This window comes from Scyliorhinus canicula, chromosome 18 (assembly GCF_902713615.1).
Source record: "Scyliorhinus canicula chromosome 18, sScyCan1.1, whole genome shotgun sequence".
NCBI lineage: Eukaryota > Metazoa > Chordata > Chondrichthyes > Carcharhiniformes > Scyliorhinidae > Scyliorhinus > Scyliorhinus canicula.
Genome location: NC_052163.1, coordinates 65,549,485 through 65,569,643, shown reverse-complemented (window position 1 = coordinate 65,569,643; position 20,159 = coordinate 65,549,485). Strand labels below are relative to the sequence as shown.

Here is a 20,159-nt window from a genome sequence, read left to right as displayed (position 1 = left end):
CTTTACCTCTAATTAGTAATAAGGGCTAACATGATTTGTGCTTTCTAGATTTCAATTGTTCCACTCTACTTCCAGAATTAGAAGATGGCGCATTATGAAACTTTTGATTTTGCCAACATATATAGTTGCAGAATCACTACAGGGTTCTCCATCCACCTCCCCTTAATTTTCAAAAGGAATTGATTACCGATTACTTCACCTCTCATGCTATCTGTTTCTTTTACCTTGAAGCTCTGTGGACCTTCAAAAGAATGTGGGTTAACCTGCCGCTTGCTTGGTCTCACTTCACAGTCCTTACTGCCCTCACCCTGACTAACTAATGTCACATTATCATGTATATAGTCCTTCAAAGCAAGCATGCTCTAGGAAATTCTTTCACCTGAAGGGATTGGCAATGGATTTACTGCAAGACGCTATAACAAATCACTTTAAAAAAAAGTCCAATTCACTTTCTTCTTCTGGCTTGCTATCTTCTTTACTAGCTTTGGAAGAATTACTTACGAATTGTTCATTGATAATGAGCGACAGGCCTATTCGGTAACAACTGTTTATCATTACTGCATAATCAGAACCAAAATCGAAGTCAAAACTCTCGTCTGACTCTTCATCACTGTCATTCCCAAATGCGAACTCCTTTTGTATGGTCACCTTCAGTCTTAGAATTCTCAGAATCTGGTTCACCAGCACTCATTTGATATGTGATAAACGTCTGCCAACATTTCTTTCTTTGATTAATTTACAGCTCAATGAGTTTTCCTAACTTCCATATGCTCTACCGTTGGCATGTTTTGTGCTAACTGCAGTACGTCCCTCGGACTTTCTGTAATCATTGGATGAAGCTACAACGTTCACTCCCATTAAACCATTCTCCAACTGCAAGTCTACTCCTCCAACTGGGAACTCCTTAATCTCTCCAACAACTACTGGACCTGACACTAAATCACACTCCAATTGCCCTTTATACAATGGAACTGGGATACAACTAAGTCCAGTTAAAGCTACAGTCTACTCTATAGTATTCTCCATTTTTGTTCCCTTTTCAGAATCCTCCTCATGAATCCCCACAAGTCCCATGGGTTTTCCTTGCAACTTCCAACATGCTGAACAAACGTGTCCAACTTTATTACAATGGTAATGCCTAGGCTTCCAAGTGTCACCTCTACCCTCAGTACCTCCCTTCCTGGTCTGAGGAGATCTCAAGAGTCTTCCCAACTATCCATTTTTACCCTGGCTACCTGCTTCCTTTCACTCTCCCACTTCCTATCCTGTTCAAAATTATGAGGGTGATGGAACAGAGGTTTAAATTTATGGATTAGCTCATAATCATCAGCCATAATTGCTGCCTGCCCAGCAGTTTTCAACCTCTGGTCTTCAACATGGGTTCTTACTATAGGATGTAGGGGGTTCTTAAGCTTCTCTAAGAGAATAACATCTTTGACAACTTCATAACAATAATAATTTATTAGTGTCACAAGTAATAATTTTTAATGATCTTTATTGTCACAAGAAGGCTTACATTAACACTGCAATGAAGTTACTGTGAAAGCCCCTAGTTGCCACAGTCCGGCGTCTGTTTCGGGTACATGGAGGGAGAATTCAGAATGTCCAAATTACCAACAGCACGTCTTTTGGGACTTGTGGGAGGACACCGGAGCACCAGGAGAAAACCCATGCAGACACAGGGAGAACATGCAGATTCTGCACAGACATTGACCCTGGCGCTGTGAAGCAGCAGTGTTAACCTTTGTACTACCGTGCCGCCCCTTTAAAATCAAAGTGCCGAATATGGGCATCGATCCCACTACCTCTCACATGCAAAGCGAGCACTCTACCATTTGTGCTAATTCCCCCAGTAGTTTCAACTCCTAATGCCCGTACCCATCAATCAAATTTGTTCTGCTTAACCCTTCAATTCTGCACAAGCCTGTCCTGGCTGTCTTCTAGAATTCCAAAACTTTTGCTTATATGCCTCAGGAACCAATTCATATGCATCCAGAATAGCTTTTTTGCCATTTCATAACCCTGAGAGTCCAGCACTGACCGGGAAGTATAAACGCCCTGTGCCTTCCCCGTCAGTTTACTCTGCAGGGGTAATTCCACTTTGCTCTTGGGTTGTTATTTTCTCAAAAGCCCTAAAAAACGTTTCTACTTTCTTCCCTTTGAATTTAGGGAGGGCTTGTATAAATTTAAACATATCCTCACTGGGTTCCATCTAGGATTAAGCTCGCTTTCATCTCTCGCACTTCCCAGTCATTTGTCGTGCCTTAAACTGGAAGTCTCTCTTTTTCTCTTTACCCGCTCTCTCTCTCCTTTTTGCTTCATCTCCATTTCTTTCCCTTTCTTTCTGCCTCAGCTCCATTTCTTTTGGTTTTTGCTGCATCTCCAATTGTTTCATTTGTAGTAAATTTGATTGTACTGATTGATTGTTGCCATGACCCAGGGTGTTTCTTGGATTTCTTTCAAATTTAAATGTTGAGCCATCACTTCAATTATCTCAGCCTTCCTCGCTCTAGCTGGTACACATATTTTTTAAAAGATATATTATTCCAAGCATACACATCAACAAAATACAGTCCATCAGAGCATAATCAAAAGCTTGTAGTTTTTCCTTCTATTTCCCGCCGCCCCACCTGCAACGAAGAACTCCTCACATAGCATCATGAATGAGGTCCATGGGGCAGCACGGTGGTGCAGTGGTTAGTGTTCCTGCCTCATGGCGCCGTGGTCTAAGGTTCGATTCTGGGTCACTGTTCGTGTGGAGTTTACACATTCTCCCCGTGCTTGCGTGGGTTTCGCCCCCACAACCCAAAGATTTGCAGGGTAGGTAGCTTGGCTATGCTAAATTGACACTTGGAAAAATGAATTAACGACGCCCACCGCACCTCAAAACCCTCTTCTGACCCCCTCAACTCGAACTTGATCTTCTCCAACCAGAGGAAGTCATACAAGTCCCCAGCCAGGCTGCGAATCCGACCTCCAATTCAACAGGATTCTTCGCCGGGCAATCAGAGGCGAAGGCCACAACATTGGCCCCCTTTTCCTTCAGCAGCTCCGGTTCCTCCAGGACCCCAAATATCGCCACCATAGGGTCCGGCCGAATTCTTGCCTGTCTGACTAGTCCTTATTTCTAGGTGCCATTGTACCAGAAATCATATTTCAGCTGGAACTTGACGATGCTACCAAGATTCGCCTGAAGGTCATGTCTATGCAGTGTCTGGTGTGACATTGAAATTTCAGTCACATGGGGATGGAACTTTGGTGTTGTTACGGTTGGGGGTGAGTGGTGGGAAAGAGGGTGGCGGGGAAGGAAGAAAGACAGAATTTGGGACAAGACCCAGGTTTATTGTCTTCCATCACAACTAACAAGCAGCAACTTCCAATAGGGGTGGAGGGTGAACCAGGCATATCTTCTGCCTTTGCCACATACATTGCAGAAGAATTTTCTGGTCATTTCAGGTACTGCTTCTGTTTTCGCAGTGCCTCTTACGTCAGCAGTAGGCATGGGTTCCATGGGACTACAAATAACCTGAAGATTAACTTTTGTAATCGGAGGGATTAGCTACCTTCTAACTGGTTAAGTGCTTCCTGTGGGGAATTTAAAAACAATAATGCTCTTGCCAACATATTGTGTGATGTATATGATTTAGATTTAAATGTAGTGATGAAGAAGTTTGCAGCTGGTGGAGGAATCCAGAACTAGGGGTCACAGTTTGAGTATATGCGGTAGGCATTTAGGACAGAGATGAAGAGAAATTTCTTCACACAGAGAGTGGAATTCGCTACCCAGAAAGTAGTTGAGGGTAAAGCCTTGTATGTTTCCAAGAAGGAGTTAGATATAGCTCTTGGGGTGAAGGGAATCAAAAGATACGGGGTGGAAGGCGGGATCAGGTTATTGAGCTGGCTGATCAGCTATGATGATAACGAATGGTGGAGCAGGCTCGAAGGGTTGAATGGTCTCCTGCTCCTATTTATCTATGATTCTATGCAAAAATTGGGCAGGTGGTCAATAGTGAGAAAGAAAACTACAAACAAGAGGGACATATCAATGGATGGTCAGGTCAGCAGAAAAGCTGCAAATGGACTCCAATCCAGAGAAGTGTGAGGTGATGCCTTAAGGCAAGGGAATACACAATGAAAGGAGATTGAGAAATGCAGAGCAAAGGAAAGATCTTGGATTACATGTTCACACAGATCCCTGCATGTCGGTACAGGGTTGGTGCAAAATTAAACCTAGTAACTGTAAACCAGTCAGTTTAATTTTGGTGGGAGAGCTTTTAAAAATAATAATCCAGGACAAATCTTGTTTAATTAACTTGATTGAGATTTTTGGTGATATAAAAGATTTGATATGGGTAATGCAGTTGTTGTTGGGTACCTGGACTTCCAACAGGTGTTTGATAAAGTGACAGATTATCAGGTTTGTCAGCCAAGTTAAAGTCCAAGGACCGAGAGGAAGAAAGGCAGCAAGTTGACTGAGTGACACGAAACACAGTAGCGGTGAAGTTTTTTGGTCTTGAGGATGTGTATCGTGGGGTTTCCCAGGGTCGAGATTAGCATCACTGCTTTTCTTAATCTATATTAATGGGTGAGATTTGGGTGCGCTGGGCACAATTTCAAAATTTGCAGATGGCACAAAAAGTTTAATGAACTGGGAGGAGGATAGATTCATAAGACATAGACAGGCTTGTGGAATGAGTAGATACATGGCAGGTGAAATCTAATGCAGAGAAGTAGAAGGCAACGTGAGCAGACAAAATATAGGATACAATTCTGATGGGGAGTCATAGAATCACAGCACGGAAAAGGCCCATAGGCCCATAGTGATTGCGCCACTCAAAAACAACCCAAGCATTCTAATCCCATTTTCCAGCACTTGTTCTATAGCCTTATATGCCCTGGGATCGCAAGTGCACAATATATATTTCTTAAATTTTATGAGGGTCTCTGCCTCCACCATCTTTCTCAGGCAGTGAATTCCAAACTCCTACCACCCTCTTGGCAAAAACGTTTTCCTCACATCCCTTCTAAAACCCCTGCCCATTACCTTAAATCTATGCTCCACCAAGGGGAAAGGTTTGTTCCTGTCTGTTTACGCCCCTCCTAATTTTATACATCTCAATCATGTCTCTGCACCAAAGAAAACAATCCAACTCTAGCCAATCTCTCTTCATAATTAACCCTGGTTAGTTATGAAGGCTGGAAGGCTAGTTATGAAGGTTAGAGGCTGGTTTAGCTCACTCAGCTAAATCACTGGCTTTTAAAGCAGACCAAGCAGGCCAGCAGCACGGTTTGATTCCCGTACCAGCCTTCCCGGACAGGCGCCGGAATGTGGCGACTAGGGGCTTTTCACAGTAACTTCATTGAAGCCTACTTGTGACAATAAGCAATTTTCATTTCACCCTCCAGCCCAGGCAACATCCTGGTAAATCTCCTGTGCACGATTTCCAGTGCGATCACATCCCTCCTATAATGTGGATTCCAGAACTGCACACAATACTCCACCTGTGGCCTAACCAAAATTTTATACAACATAACCTCCCTGCTCTTAAACTCTATGGCTCAGCTAAAAAGGCAAGTATATAAATGTCTTCTTAACCATTGTATCCATCTGCTCTGGTACCTTGGTGTGCATGCACACCATGATCCCTCTGATCCTCGGTGCTTCCCAGGTTATCATGTATTCCCTTGCCTTTTTTGCCCTGCCACTTATCCGGATTTAATTCCATTTGCCACTGATCAGCCCATCTGACCAGCTTGTCTATATCCTCCTGTAATTGAAGGCTATCCTCCTCACTATTTAGCACTCCACCAATTTCCGTATCATCTGATCAACCCTCCTACATTCATTTCTAAATCATTTATATAAACCACGAACATTCACCACAGTGCGCAAATTGTCGAAGGTGGTAGGACAGGTTGAGAAAGCCTTTTATAAGGCAGATCAGATACTTCATTTTATAAATAAAGTCAGGGGTTGAGGGTGATGCAAAGGTTAAGGAAGTAATTGTGAATCTTTATAGAACACTAGTTTGGCCTGACTTAGCCTCCAACTTTAGGAAGGTTGTGAAGGCATTGGAGTGTCGAAAAGATGTAAGAGAATGGTTACAGGGATGAGAAATGCAGTTAGGTGGGTAGAATGGAGAAGCTACTCAAAGAAGAGGTTTGAGAGGAAAACATTGATGAAAACCATGTTGAGGGGGCTGGACAAAGTAAATAAGGAGAAATTGTTCCCACTGGCAGAAGAATGGAGAACCCGAGGACACCAACGTAAGCGGAATAACAAAGAACTATGGGCAATATGGGGGAAAACATTTTTAAGCAGCAAGTAGTTAGGATCTGGAGTTCACTGCCTAAGTGTGGTGGGGACAGGTTCAATGGAGGCTTTCAAAAGAGAACAATAATTATCTGAAGAGAAACGATTTTCAGGGGTGAGAAACGACAGGAGTGGCAATGTTCTTGCAATGAGCCAGCAGCGCCATGAAGGGCCGAAGTTTGAGCCATAAGTTTCTGAAATTCAGGACTACCGCTCCCACAATGCCGAGCGCTAGGCCATCCCGCGCATGCGCAACGGTCTACAGAGGGTTTTGTTGCCAAGTGTTCCTCCAACGGTACTTTAATCAGAATTCCGAGCCATAACCTTTCTGCTGAATTACACTGCTCTTGTCTTTCGCATGAAATTTAACCAGCAAGCTCTGATCCATTGCCGTACCCTTGTGTTAACTCAAGGTTTCTACAAACTGAGGTGTTTCCGGCCATCAGTGAAGATGATTTTAACTGTAACCAAGGAAGGGATGAACACAAAGAGCAGCCGCTCGCTTTTAGTTGTTTAACCAGCCAAACAGGTTAGCGCACGTGTGATTTTCGGGCTGGAGTGGGGGCGTGGCCGGAGCTGAGGGCGGGGTCCAGAAAGGGAGGATGGCCTGAGCTGAGGGCGGGGCCTAGAAAGGGGGATGGCCGGGGCTGAGGGCGGGGCCTAGAAAGGATGGTCGGGGCTGAGGGCTGGGCCTAGAAAGGGGGATGGCCGGGGATGAGGGCGGGGCCTAGAAGGGGGGCGGGTCCGGAGTGGAGGGGGCCTGACTGGGTCTGAGGGCGGGGTCTGGAGTTGGGTGTGCGTGACTGAGGCTGAGGGCGGGGCCAGAAGTGGCATGGTTTAAGGCGGGGAACGTTGGGCACAGGATTGAGATTAGGGGCGGGGCTGGGATGTGAGGCTGGTCCTGGGGGTGGGTCTAGTGTGAGGGGCGTGGCTGGGGTCACGGCAGAGTGGGTGCTCCGGAAGTATTGATGTTGCCATGCCACCATGACACTGGGAGAGGTGAGGGAGATATATTCACTCTAGCTCATAGAATTTACAGTGCAGGAGGAGGCCATTCAGCGTCTGTACCAGCCATTGGAACCTTGGCTCAGGGTGGGAGTGAGTCTTTGTCATCGAATGATGCACAAGTTCTGCCTGGTAGCGTTGTAGTGCCAGAGACAGAACAACTGGAATCTATATAGCGCCTGCAACATTCTCAGCAACCCCCTTACAGCTAATGTTGTTGTCAACTGTGGCACAGGAAGATCCCACACTCGTCCATTGATAAAGACCAGCTAATCTGATTTTTAGACGTGTTGATTGTGGAATGATTGGCAGGGACAGGGGCAGGTTCTCCTGCTTATCTTCGAAATAGGGGCAATGGAATCTTTCATGCCCACCTGGGAAAGCAGATGGGGCCTCAATTTAATGTTTAATCAAAATTGTCTCCTGTGCTGTAAGATTCTAAAGATGCACTTCTGACAAATTAATTGTCAGTCTCAGTTGCTGCTTTTGAGGTTTTGCTAAGCGGTAAATTGGTTGCTGCGTTTATCCATAGACAATACTAACTGCTCTTCAAAAGTTCATTGAACCGAAAATGCGTTCTTGTGTAGTTGCTTTGATACAGTGCTTATAATATTGAAACATTGCAGAGAACTTCAAACATTAAATCATTTCTGTAATACAGTGTTATAGAGACAAACTCAGCAGCCAATAGGTAGCAGGAGTGTCCCATTGCAGTGAGATAGATTTGATTGCATGTTACTATCAGCATGCCAAGTAAGGGGGAAAAATGTCACTCAATCACTCTTGAGGCTGATTTCCCTGCAATGCAATTTCCTTGTCACATTTCAGAAGATTGAGGCACCATTGCTGCATGAGAAGCTAGGGTAAGGGATGATAAGCACATGAGAAATGTAACATAGCTAGCATCCACATTGTTACATTCTTTTTTAAAAACTCATTATTTTTAAAAGCAATTATATGTGTCATAGAGTTATTTAATATTGGGTCCACGATAGAGCTTTGCAATTTATAATGACAGTATTTCCAAAGTAACCCAATGTTTGCCAAGTAGTTCCAGTTTTACACTGATTAAGATTGTACCTTATTGAGTCCTTTTCCTTTCAGTCTTCTCCTATGAAGCGAAGAGTGATGGATCCCCCATAACCTAATGCAGCACAAAACGTAAACTTCTGGTCAAGATTGATGCATGTTTCTAAAACTATGTATAAGCAGGGCTGTTGATTGTGCTACTGAAAGTGATTAGAGATGGTAAGTGAGGAATTGTTTCCTATGTCGATTATTCAGTCAGAGTTCAAACAAAGACAGCACTATGATAGTCCCTTGGTAGACATGCCTTGCTCATTACTTTCAGATTTTTTTGGTACTCATTTATAGTTCTGAGATATATGTTCTTCAGGTGTATACCACAGTATAGCATGGCTTATATACAGAGTAACAGCATATCAGGAATAGCACAGGTTATATACAGATAACAGCCTGATTAGGTATAGCACGGTATCCATAGGTTCCAAGTACTCGAGCAAGTTTGTCAAGCATGACTTATCCTTCATAAAGCCATGCTGACAATCAATGGGGGATTGAGCTTTGTCTTTCCAAATGTTCAGTCATCTCCTCCTTAATGATTGATTCCAGCAACATCCCCACCACAGAGGTCAAGCTAACCCGTCTATAGTTTCCTACTTTTTGCCTTTCTCCCTTTTTGAATAGGGGCATCACATTATTGTGTTTCCAATCCACCGGGACATTTCCAGAATCCACAGAATTTTGAAATATCATTTTTAAAAATAAACTTAGAGTACCCAATTCATTTTTCCAATTAAGGGCAATGTAGCGTGGCCAGTCCACCGACTCTGCACATCTTTGGGTTGCGGGGGCGAAACTCACGTAAACACAGGGATAATGTGCAAACTCTACACAAACAGTGACCCAGAGCTGGGATGGATCCTGGGACCATGGCACCATGAGGCTGCAGTGCTACCCACTGCGCCACCATGCCACCCATTTTGAAATATCAGAACCAATGCATCCGCTATCTCAGCTCCCACCTTCTTCAATAAATTTAATGTCAGTAAATTTGCTGATGATACCAAGATTGGTGTAGTAGTGGATGAGGTGGAGGGCTGTTGTCGGCTGCAAAGAGACATTGATAGGATGCAGAGCTGGGCCGAAAAATGGCAGATGGAGTTTAACCCTGATAAGTGCGAAGTGATTCATTTTGGTAGGAAAAATTTGAATGCTGATTACAGGGTCAACAGCAGGGTTCTGAGGAATGTGGATGAACAGAAAGATCTTGGGGTTCATGTCCACAGATCTCTGAAGGTTGGCACTCAAGTGGATAGAGTCATGAAGAAGGCCTATAGTGTGTTAATGTTTATTAACAGGGGCTTGAGTTTAAGAGCCGTGGGGTTATGCTGCAACTGTATATGACCCTGGTGAAACCACACTTGGAATATTGTGTGCACTTCTGGTCACCTCACTATAGGAAGGATGTGGAAGAATTGGAAAGGGTGCAAAGGAGATTCACCAGGATGCTGCCTGGTTTGGAGGGTAGGTCTTGTGAGGAAAGGTTGAGGCAGCTAGGAGGAGGAGGAGGATGAGAGGCGACTTAATAGAGGTTTATAAGATGATGAGGGGGATAGATAGAGTGGACACTCAGAGACTATTTGCTCGGGTGGATGTAGCTGTTACAAGGGGACATAACTATAAGGTTCAGGGTGGGAGATATAGGAGGGATGTCTGAGGTAGGTTCTTTACTCAGAGAGTGGTTAGGGTGTGAAATGGACTGCCTGCTGTGATAGTGGAGAAGGACACTGAAGACAGGCAAAATATTGGTCAGTGCCTCCGCCATCTCTGTGTTCCCCATTATTACCTCACCAGTATCGTCCTGTAAAGCGCCAACATTTATTTTAGCTATTCTCTTCTTTATAGACTTAAAGAAGCTTTTGATATCTGTGTTTATGTTTTTTGCTAATTTCCTTTTGTAGTTTATCTTGGCTCTTTTGATTTTATTTTTAGTAGCCTTTTACTGAACTTTAAAGCTCTCCCAATCCTCCAGCCTTCCACTAGATTTTGCAGTATGGTATGCCATTACTTTTGCCTTTATGTCCTCTTGACTGCCTTATTTAGCCATGAAATGTTTTTCTTCCTCTCAGGAATATACTTTAAATGAATGGTATTTAATATCTCCTTCTACCATCGCCATTGTTTCTCAACTGTCCTACTCTCAATTCTTTGTGCCCAGCCTACTTGGGCCAACTCTTTCCTCAGGCCTATGCCTAATGCTAATATGACACTCTGTCTTCTCTCATTCAGTTTGAAATTCTAGCACGCTATGATCACTCCTCCCAAAAAGATCCTTAACAACAAGACTATTTATCAACCCTTCTTCGTTACATAATACTAAATCTAAAATAGCCTGCTCGCTGGTTGGTTCCACAACATATTGCCCTAAGAAACAATCCCTGAAACCTCCTTCGAGGCTACCTCTGTCAGTTTGATTAATCCAGTCAATACGCATGTTAAAATCACCCATGATTACTGTTGTGCCCTTCCCACAAGCCCTCATTATTTCTTGGTTTATACTATGCCCCACTTTGGAATTATTGTTCGGGGGCCTGTAAATTACTCCTACCAATGGCTTTTATTCCCTTGTATTTTATTTCCGCCCAGATCGATTCAACATTTTGGCCCTTGGTGCCAATATCATTTATTTAAAAAAAAATTTAGAGTACTTTTTTTTCCAATTAAGGGGCAACTTAGCGTGGCCAATCCACCTACCCTACACATATTTGGATTGTGGGGGTGACATTCACGCAGACACGGGGAGAATGTGCAAACTCCACACGGACAGTAACCCCGGGCCAGGATCGAACCCGGGTCCTCGGCGCCGTGAGGCAGCAGTGCTAACCACTGGATCCCCGCAGAAATTATTCCTGATTAGGGTCTTGATGCCATCTTTAACCAATAAAGCAACTCCACCTCCTGTTCTACCCTGTCTGTCTTTGCTAAATACTGAGCACCCCATGGCATTCGACTCCCAATCCCGGTCCTCCTACAGCCATGTTTCAGGGATCCCCACCAAATCATAGCCATTTGTCTCTATTTCTGCTGACAGCTCATTGACCTTATTCCAAAAACTGTGCAATTAGGTACAAGGTTTTTAAATATATCCTGCTGATTTGTCTTTCCCTTGCAGGATTTTCTTGTGCATTATACTTTTCACACAATCTGACCTCCTTTATTAATATCTGATAACATACAGCCTCATCCCCAACTTTCATTCCCACAGTCATCTTACATTTTAATTTTTGCCCTTTCCTTTCCCTCCATAGTTGTTAGACTGGCCCTACTTTCTCCTCGCATGCTGACCTGCTGCTTTAGTTCCCAATAACCATTATACTTCTTGTAGTTTTACCATTAGCTGCAATTCCTAATGTTATGGTTCTCACTATTTCTTTACTCTCTGCCCTGTTATTTGTTTTTGGACTTGTATTGAGTTCCTCAGAGCCCTTCGCTTCCTGCCCTCCATTTGTGGGGGTCAAGTATAGTACGGGTTATATGCAGCGTAATAACACTGGTTATATACAGAGTAATGGTGAGGTCGGGTATAGCACTAGTTATATACAGAGTCACGGTCAGGTCTGATATAGCACTAGTTATATACAGAACAATGGTCAAGTATGGTACTGGTTCTATACAAAGCAATGGTCAGGTCAGGTATAGCACGGGTTATATACACCATAATGGCCAAGTTTGGTATAGCACGGGTTATGTACAGAGTAATGGTAAGGTCAGGTATAGCACAGGATATATACAGAGTAACGACCAGGTCAGGGATAGCATAGTTTATTCAGTAAGTAGAGCTCCTGTTACACTGTTCCATCCGGCAATCTTATGTTTGCAGTGTCAGGGACCTGATTTCGATTCTGGCCTTGGGTGATTGTGTGGAACCTGCACATTCCCCCCGTGTCTGCGTGGATTTCCTCCGGGTGCTCCGATTTCTTCTTCGCCCAGAGATATGTTGGTTAGGTGGATTGGCCATTGTCAATTTGTAGAGTTATGGGATATGGCGGAGGGTCTGTGTGGACTCGATGACCCGAAAGGGCTCCTTCTGCACTGTAGGGTTTCTATGATTTATAAGAGCATTAATTAGATTTAGAATGAATTTACCTTTAAGCTGTTTGATCAAACTTTGGAGGGACAGGTTCAGATCTATCTTGCAATAGTGGAACGTTGCATAAGATACCAAATAAAGGCCGTAAGGCTCATAATACAATTATAACTGCCAATAGAGCAGCCAGCTACATTTTCCTAGTAGGCTGACCCATAATAGGTGGACTTTGCAAATGGTGTATAGAAACCAGCTCTGTGATTTCCACTCCACCGACAGCAATTCTGTCGACAGCAATTTTGATATGGGGGTTAAGGGGGCTCACACTGCTGTCCAGAACCGTGGTAATATGCCAGAAAACAGAGACAGACCGTTTAACCTGACTGGCTTGGCATCTGACGGCCTCCATCTCCATGGCTCTCGACTGTCCCTACTACCCCACCATGAAGTTAGCAAAGATGGTAATTACACCCAGCTGCACTCTGGAATTGGACAATTTTCATGGAGTCATGGTGTCTTTGGAAGGTGATACGATTCACATTACTTCAAAGGTATCATAAACCATGAAGGATCCCTGGCTTGGAGGCATTTAACAGGTGCACATTCAAAAAGTCTAGCTATTTTTACATGTCATGATGAAATGCTTTGTGTTACAGTGTCTGTACTTATAATATAGTATTGGTGATGGGGCTTTGTTTTGTAAAGCGTCATAGGCAATAGAGCACGTTGTCCACTGGATAAAATGCATTCCACAATAGTGAAATTCTGATTTGCCTGTGCCAATTGTTCACTTCACATTCATTAGTGGCAGCACGGTAGCACAGTGCTTAGCACTATGGCTTCATAGCAGCCAGGTTCGATTCCCCGCTGGGCTACTGTCTGTGCGGAGTCTGCAAGTTCTCCCTGTGTCTGCGTGGGTTTCCTCTGGATGCTCCGGTTTCCTCCCACAGTCCAAAGACGTGCACGTTAGGTGGATTGGCCACTCTAAATTACCCTTAGTGTCCAAAATTAGGTTAGGGGGATAGGGTGGAAGTGGGTCGGTGCAGCCTCGATGGCCGAATGGCCTCCTTCTGCACTGTATGTTCTATGCTTCCTTTAATTTCAGTTCAGCCATCTGTTTGACTGTCTCATCTTTGACTGCCTTCAAAGACTTTAATGTATTCAGCTCTGGAGGTTTTGCAGACATAATTGTTCAATGAAGTATAATTATTAGTGTTTGGCTGAGTTCCAAACCACCAAAAAGATTCAACTTAGCAAGAATTGTTTAGGAGCCATTCGATGCAATCTCATTGTGAATGCTCGGCTGTGCTTCAAACCCACCAATGGATTCTGGTCAGCAGGAGTTATTGACACAGCTGTCAAGGAGACAGTGAGCTTGATTATATTGATAGACTTATGAAAAGTTAAGAGGCTTATGATTTTTAAAAATGGATTATAAAGTAGTTTCTTTAATTTGACAAATGCTTGAGCAGTGAAGAGAATTATAGTTTTTAAAGTGTTTTTTGAAGTACTGTTTATCTTGACAGATTTATGAGCCACTCAAAGATTTCACAGTGTTATTGTGAGCTATGTGTCTAGTATATACTGGGTGACTGGGTATTGGTGAGTGAAGGATTATTGGTGGCGAATGGGGGCGAGGGGCATGTGAGTATGGTGAAGGGGGTAGGGTTATGAGGGCTAGGTGGTCTCACACTCGTGTCTCGAAGTGCACAGATATCCCAGCAAACAGAGGCAGGGCTCTTAAACTGACAGGCTTGGCATCTGCCCACCTCATACAACTGTGAGGATAGAGTGTGGGAGGTGGATTTGCGATGTCAGAAAATCCCCTGAATCCCGATCACTGCCTCCAAGAAGAAAATCCATATTTTTCTTGGGCGTTATTCCGAACATTTAACATTTGCAGTGAAGAGTTTTTTTTCCTACTATGTTTGTTTTAAATGGATTGATTTGTTTATTGTCATGTGTACTGAGGTACAGTGAAAAGTATTGTTCAGCGTGCAGCTCAGACAGATCATTCCGTATATGAAAGGAAAATACATAATAGGGCAAAACTATAGGAGAATGGGGATGAGAAAATATCAGCCATGATTGAATGGCAGAGCAGACTCGATGGGCTGAGTGGCTTAATTCTGCTCCAATGTCTTGTGGTCTTAACATAAAATACACATTGTAAATACATAGACACAGGCATCAGGAGAAGCATTCAGGAGTGTAGTACTACTTGGTGGAGAAGATATGTGAAGACATCAGCCATTCCAGGGGCCTCTGAGATTCTTCAAACCTGCAAGAGAACATAAAAGAGAAAGGCTAGTGATAGTGTTAGAATTAAGTTTTATGAGATTAGTATGGTTATAGGAGATGTAAGAAGAGGATCTGTGTGACAGAGCTCACAGAGAGTCACCATGCTCCAGCGCCATCTTGTTTGGGCAAAAAAACTTTTAATTCCTGTTAAGTTCCCCCCCCCCACCCTCAAAAAAAAAAAGCCTGTCCACCATCTACAAGGCACAAGTCAGGAGTGTAATGGAATACTCTCCACTTGCCTGGATGAGTGCAGCTCCAACAACACTCAAGAAGCTCAACACCATCCAGGATAAAACAGCCCGCTTGATTGCTCATCCTTCCACAAACATTCAAACCCTCCACCACTGACGAACAGTGGCAACCTTGTGTACCATCTACAAGATGCACTGCTGTAACTCACTAAGATTCCTTAGACATGACCACCACCATCTAGGCCAAGAGCAGCAGATATCTGGGAACCCCAACACCTGGAGGTTCCCCTCCAAGTCACTCACCACCCCGGCTTGGAAATATATCGATGTTCCTTCACTGTCGCTGGGGCAAAATCCTGGAAGTCCCTAACAGCATAGTGGGTGTACCTGCATTTGAAGGACTGCAGTGGTTCAAGAAGGCACCTTCTGAAGGGCAACCAGGATGGGCAATAAATGCTGGCCGAACCAGCGACGCTCACATCCCATAAATGAATTTTTTAAAAAACTTGATCAGTTTTGCTACTCCCCATTACTTTAGACATAGTTTGTAGTATGGTAACCAGAATCATTCACAGTATTCCAGTATGCATAGTGACAATAAAGCAGCAACATAGCCTCTGCAGACTTGTACAGTTGTGCTTGGAATTTTTATCCCTTCCAGGTCCTTTTCTAAGTCTTGGTGGTTCAATTCAATTTTAATAATTGTGCACTTATCATTTAGTTTTTCAATCTACATATATACACATTTATCAGTGTTATTTGTTGGCCCGGTTGCATAAATAATTGAATTCCCCAGCAACTTTTTTTTTAAGAGACTTGCTGCTTGTACCGTGCCTCCCTATTTTGCTGCTGTCGGTTTCATGATGGTTCCAATGATGGTCATGATGGTTCCAATGATGGTCATGATGGTTCCAATTGCAATGTCATCATTTCCTGTAGCAATTAATCTAATGGCCTCTGCCATTATAGAGTACATGCTTCGATCTAAAAAAAATTTTGCTCAGCAACTTGCTGAGAGTGTGAGCTGATTACAATATTTGTAATGAGGGGCTGATTTAGCTCACTGGGCTAAATCGCTGGCTTTTAAAGCAGACCAAGCAGGCCAGCAGCACGGTTCGATTCCCGTATCAGCCTCCCCGGACAGGCGCCGGAATGTGGCGACTAGGGGCTTTTCACAGTAACTTCATTGAAGCCTACTCGTGACAATAAGCAATTTTCATTTTTATTATGAGGGAAAGAGGCATCTGGCATCTGAATAGGGGAAGCAGCCGCATGTCTCCTTAACCAATCAAATTGAAGAATTATGAAATTAACAGTGCAGAGTCAGAGAAGAAAGTATAAATTAGGATTGATGAATTAGGATAAATTAGGATTGATGAATTTGCTATTAAATTGGGTGCAGAAAGATAAATAAGGAGAGGGAAAGAAAGATTGGGCTGTGAGAGAAAAAGATGTAAAAATAAAAACAAGTTAAAGTTAAAAAGTTACACTTCTAAACTAACAACAATTAAAACCTCAAGGAGTGAGACTCCAGGGGCGGCATTCTCCTCTACCCGGCGGGGCGGGGGGGTTCCGGCGTAGGGCAGTGGCGCCAACCACTCCGGCGTCGGGCCTCCCCAAAGGTGCGGAATTCTCTGCACCTTTGGGGGCTAGGCCTGTGCCAGAGCGGTTGGCGCCACGCCGACTGGCGGCAAAACCGGCACCAGCGGCCTTTGACGCTCGGCGCCGGGGCTGGCCGAAAGGCCTTCGCCTGTTCGCGCATGCACCGGTGGTGACGTCAACGGCAGCTGCCCATGACGTCACCACCGGCGCATGCGCGCTGGGGGATTCTCTTCTGCCTCTGCCATGGTGGAGGCCATGGCGGCGCCGGAAGAGAAAGAGTGCCCCCACGCCTCTGGCCCGCCGGCCGATCGGGGGGCCCCCGGGGTCCCATCGCCCCCAGGACCGCGGGGGCCCGCTTGTGCCGCCGATCCCGCCGCCACCAGAGATGGTTCAAACCACGGCGGCGGGAGAGGCCTCCCAGCGGCGGGACTTCGGCCCATTGCGGGCCGGAGAATCGCCGCAGGGGCCTCGCCGATTGGCGCGGATGTAACGCTGATCGGGGGGCGTGATTCCTGCCCCCGCCAATTCCCGGGTGGCGGAGAATTTCTGCCACGGCGGGGGCGGGATTTTCGGCGGTCCCGGGCGATTCGGTGCGGGGGTCGGAGAATTTCACCCCATATGTGTAAGTTAACTTTGGTGCTGGAGAAGTTGACTGACAGTAATTAACAATTATACAAACATGGGGAGGTGGTGGTGTAGTGGTATTGTCACTGCACTAGTAAACCAGAAACCCAGATTAATGCTGTGGGGACACGGGTTTGAATCCCGCCATTGGAGATGGAGAAATTTGAATTCAATAAAAATCTGGAATTAAAAATCTAAAGATGACCATGAAACCATTGTCGATTGTCAGAAAAATCCATGCGGTTTACTAATGTCCCTCTAGGGAAGGAAATCTGATATCCTCACCTGGTCTGGCCAGGGCAGTAGTGGTTAGCACTGTTACTTCACAGCTCCAGGGTCCGAGGTTCGATTCCCGCTTGGGTCACTGTCCGTGTGGAGTCTGCACGTTCTCCCTGTGTCTGCGTGGGTTTCTTCTGGGTGCTCTGGTTTCCTCCCACAAGTCCCGTAAGATGTGCTTGTTAGGTGAATTGGACTTCTGAATTCTCCCTCCATGACCACCAGAAGGGGCAGGCAGTCAGTGCAGGAATCCCCTGTGGTTGTCCCCCTCTCAAACAGGTGTACTGCTTTGGATACTGTTGGGGGGAATAGCCTATCAGGGGAAAACAGCAGCAGCCAGAGCAATAGCACCATGGCTGGCTCTGATGTTCAGCAGGGAGGGTCAAAGCGCAGAAGAGCAATAGTCATAGGGGACTCTATAGTCAGGGGCACAGATAGGCACTTCTGTGGACGTGAAAGAGACTCCAGGATGGTATGTTCCTCCCTGGTGCCAGGGTCCAGGATGTCTCCGAACGGGTTATGGGCATCATGAAGGGGGAGGGCAAACAGGCAGAGGTCGTTGTACATATTGGTACTAACGACATAGGCAGGAAGGAGCATGAGGTCCTACAGCAGGAGTTCTGGAAGCTAGGCAGAAAGTTAAAAGACAGGACCTCCTAATGTTGTAATCTCGGGATTACTCCCTGAGCCATGTGCCAGTGAGGCTAGAAATAGGAAGATAGAGCAGCTAAACATGTGGCTAAACAGCTGGTGTAGGAGGGAGGGTTTCCATTATCTGGACCACTGGGAGCTCTTCCGGGGCAGGTGTGACCTGTATAAGAAGGACGGATTGCATCTAAACTGGAGAGGCATAAATATCCTGGCTGTGAGGTTTGCTAGTGTCACACGGGAGGGTTTAAACTAGTATGACAGGGGGGGTGGGTACCGGAGCAATAGGCCAGAAGATGAAGGTATAGAACCTTAGTTAGGCCACACTTGGAGTATAGTGTTCAATTCTGGTCGCCACACTACCAGAAGGATGTGGAGGCTTTAGAGAGGGTGCAGAAGAGATTTACCAGAATTTTGCCTGGTATGGAGGGCATTGGCTATGTGGAAAGGTTGAATAAACTTTTTTTCTCACTGGGACGACGGAGGTTGAGGGGCATAGACAGGGTGGATAGTCAGAGACTTTTCCCAGGGTAGAGGGGTCAGTTACAAGCAGGCATAGGTTTATGGTGCGAGGGGCAAGGTTTGGAGGAGACGTACGAGGCAAGTTTTTTTACACAGGGTAGTGGATGCCGAGAACGCACTGCCGGAGGAGGTGGTGGAAGCAAGGACAATGTGACTTATAAGGGGCATCTTGCTAAATGCATGAATAGGATGGGAATAGAGGGATACGGACTCCAGAGGTGTAAAAGATTTTAGTTTAGACGGGCAGCATGGTCGTCGCAGGCTTGGAGGGCCGAAGGGCCTGTTCCTGTGCTGTACTTTTCTTTGTTCTTTGTTGTCTGTGAAAAACATTGTGTGTTGTTAGCAATGTGACTTCCAACCAGCTGGTGGCATCAGACCTTGGGCACGTGAGATGGCAGACTCACCAGTTGTAGTAAGGCGTACATTGGGTAGTTCCAGAGCAACCTAGTCTGTATAGTATTCTGTATGCTATTTTCCCACGTGTTTATCAATGAAGCATCATTCTAGTTAAGACATCAGCATTTCATCCTGAACTACAGCCTATGGTGACTCAACACAATAAACTGTGGTGAAGTTTGAGATGGAAAGTTCAAAGGTACCCCATCAGCTTCAAGTATCGGGTAAGAGAGACGACAACTGGCGCATTTCCAACAGCAATTTAACAGCCCTTGGCCTGCGGGCACAGCCTGACGAGAGGTGCATTGCTTTGCTGCTCATGGTGGCAGGTCCACAAGCAATTGAAATCTACAATATTTCCACTTTTGATAGTGAAGAGGAAAGCAAGAGATATAATCAAGTGATAGACTACTTTGATCCGCATTGCTCTCCAAACAAGAATGAGACATTTGAAAGATATATTTTTCGTACATGTACTCTGAAACCAGGTCAATCTTTTCAGAGTTTTGTCACTGACGTGAGGCTGAAGGCCCAACCCTGCAATTTCAGTAATCTTTGATGATCTGCGACCAAATCGTATTTGGCATATGAAATGACACGCTCCATGAGAGATTGCTGCATGAAGAAGATCTGATATTGGAAAACGCAATGAAGATTTGCCATGCGAGTGAGTGGTTGCAGAGCAAATCAGTACACTCAGCTCAAAACATTTTGGCACCAACATGGAAGAAGACGCCAGCGCCATCAGCACTGTAACGCGGTTCAATAGGAAACATGGTCTCAGCCCAGGCGGCCATTTTAAGTGTCCGACCAGGTCTGTCATCTTATGCCAGAAATGTGGCAACTCAGTGTCCAGCATATGGAAAGGTATTCTCCAGGTGCAGCCGAACGAATCACTTTGCGAAACAATGTTTTTCCCGTCCTTCAGTGGACCAAAGCAGAGCAATTAACGCAGTGGAGGAGATGCCCCTAGAAGAGCAGTTCTTCATTGATCTCATTTCAGACAAGGACCAGAACAGTCTGACCAAAACCAGTGAAGAAATCCTTTTGAATAGTCATGAGCAGCTGTAAGGTCCAGGCTGTTACTGCAACTCTCAACAAGTTATGCTGGGGCACTCACTCGATGAGAAGCAAGTGAAAGTCCAGGCGCAAGATGCCAAATGCGACAAGG

The 20,159-nt window shown here is 45.0% G+C and overlaps 1 protein-coding gene across 11 annotated transcripts in view; it reads left to right on the top strand.

Annotated features, from left to right (window-relative positions):
- LOC119952881 (fas-binding factor 1 homolog) overlaps positions 1–20,159 on the top strand; it is a 171,053-nt gene that overhangs the window by 794 nt on the left and 150,100 nt on the right. For 2 of the 11 annotated variants that reach the window (XM_038776492.1, XM_038776485.1), the window contains exons 1-2: positions 7,225–7,312; positions 8,423–8,566. Coding sequence is in view for 7 of the 11 variants with exons in the window: in XM_038776485.1 (XP_038632413.1) it covers positions 8,564–8,566 (3 nt within the window). In the remaining 4 variants the exon portion in view is untranslated. Of the gene's footprint in view, positions 1–6,598; positions 6,843–7,224; positions 7,313–7,386; positions 8,182–8,422; positions 8,567–20,159 lie in introns of those variants that run through there. The other 9 variants (XM_038776490.1, XM_038776484.1, XM_038776486.1 and 6 more) reach the window with 8 other exon arrangements.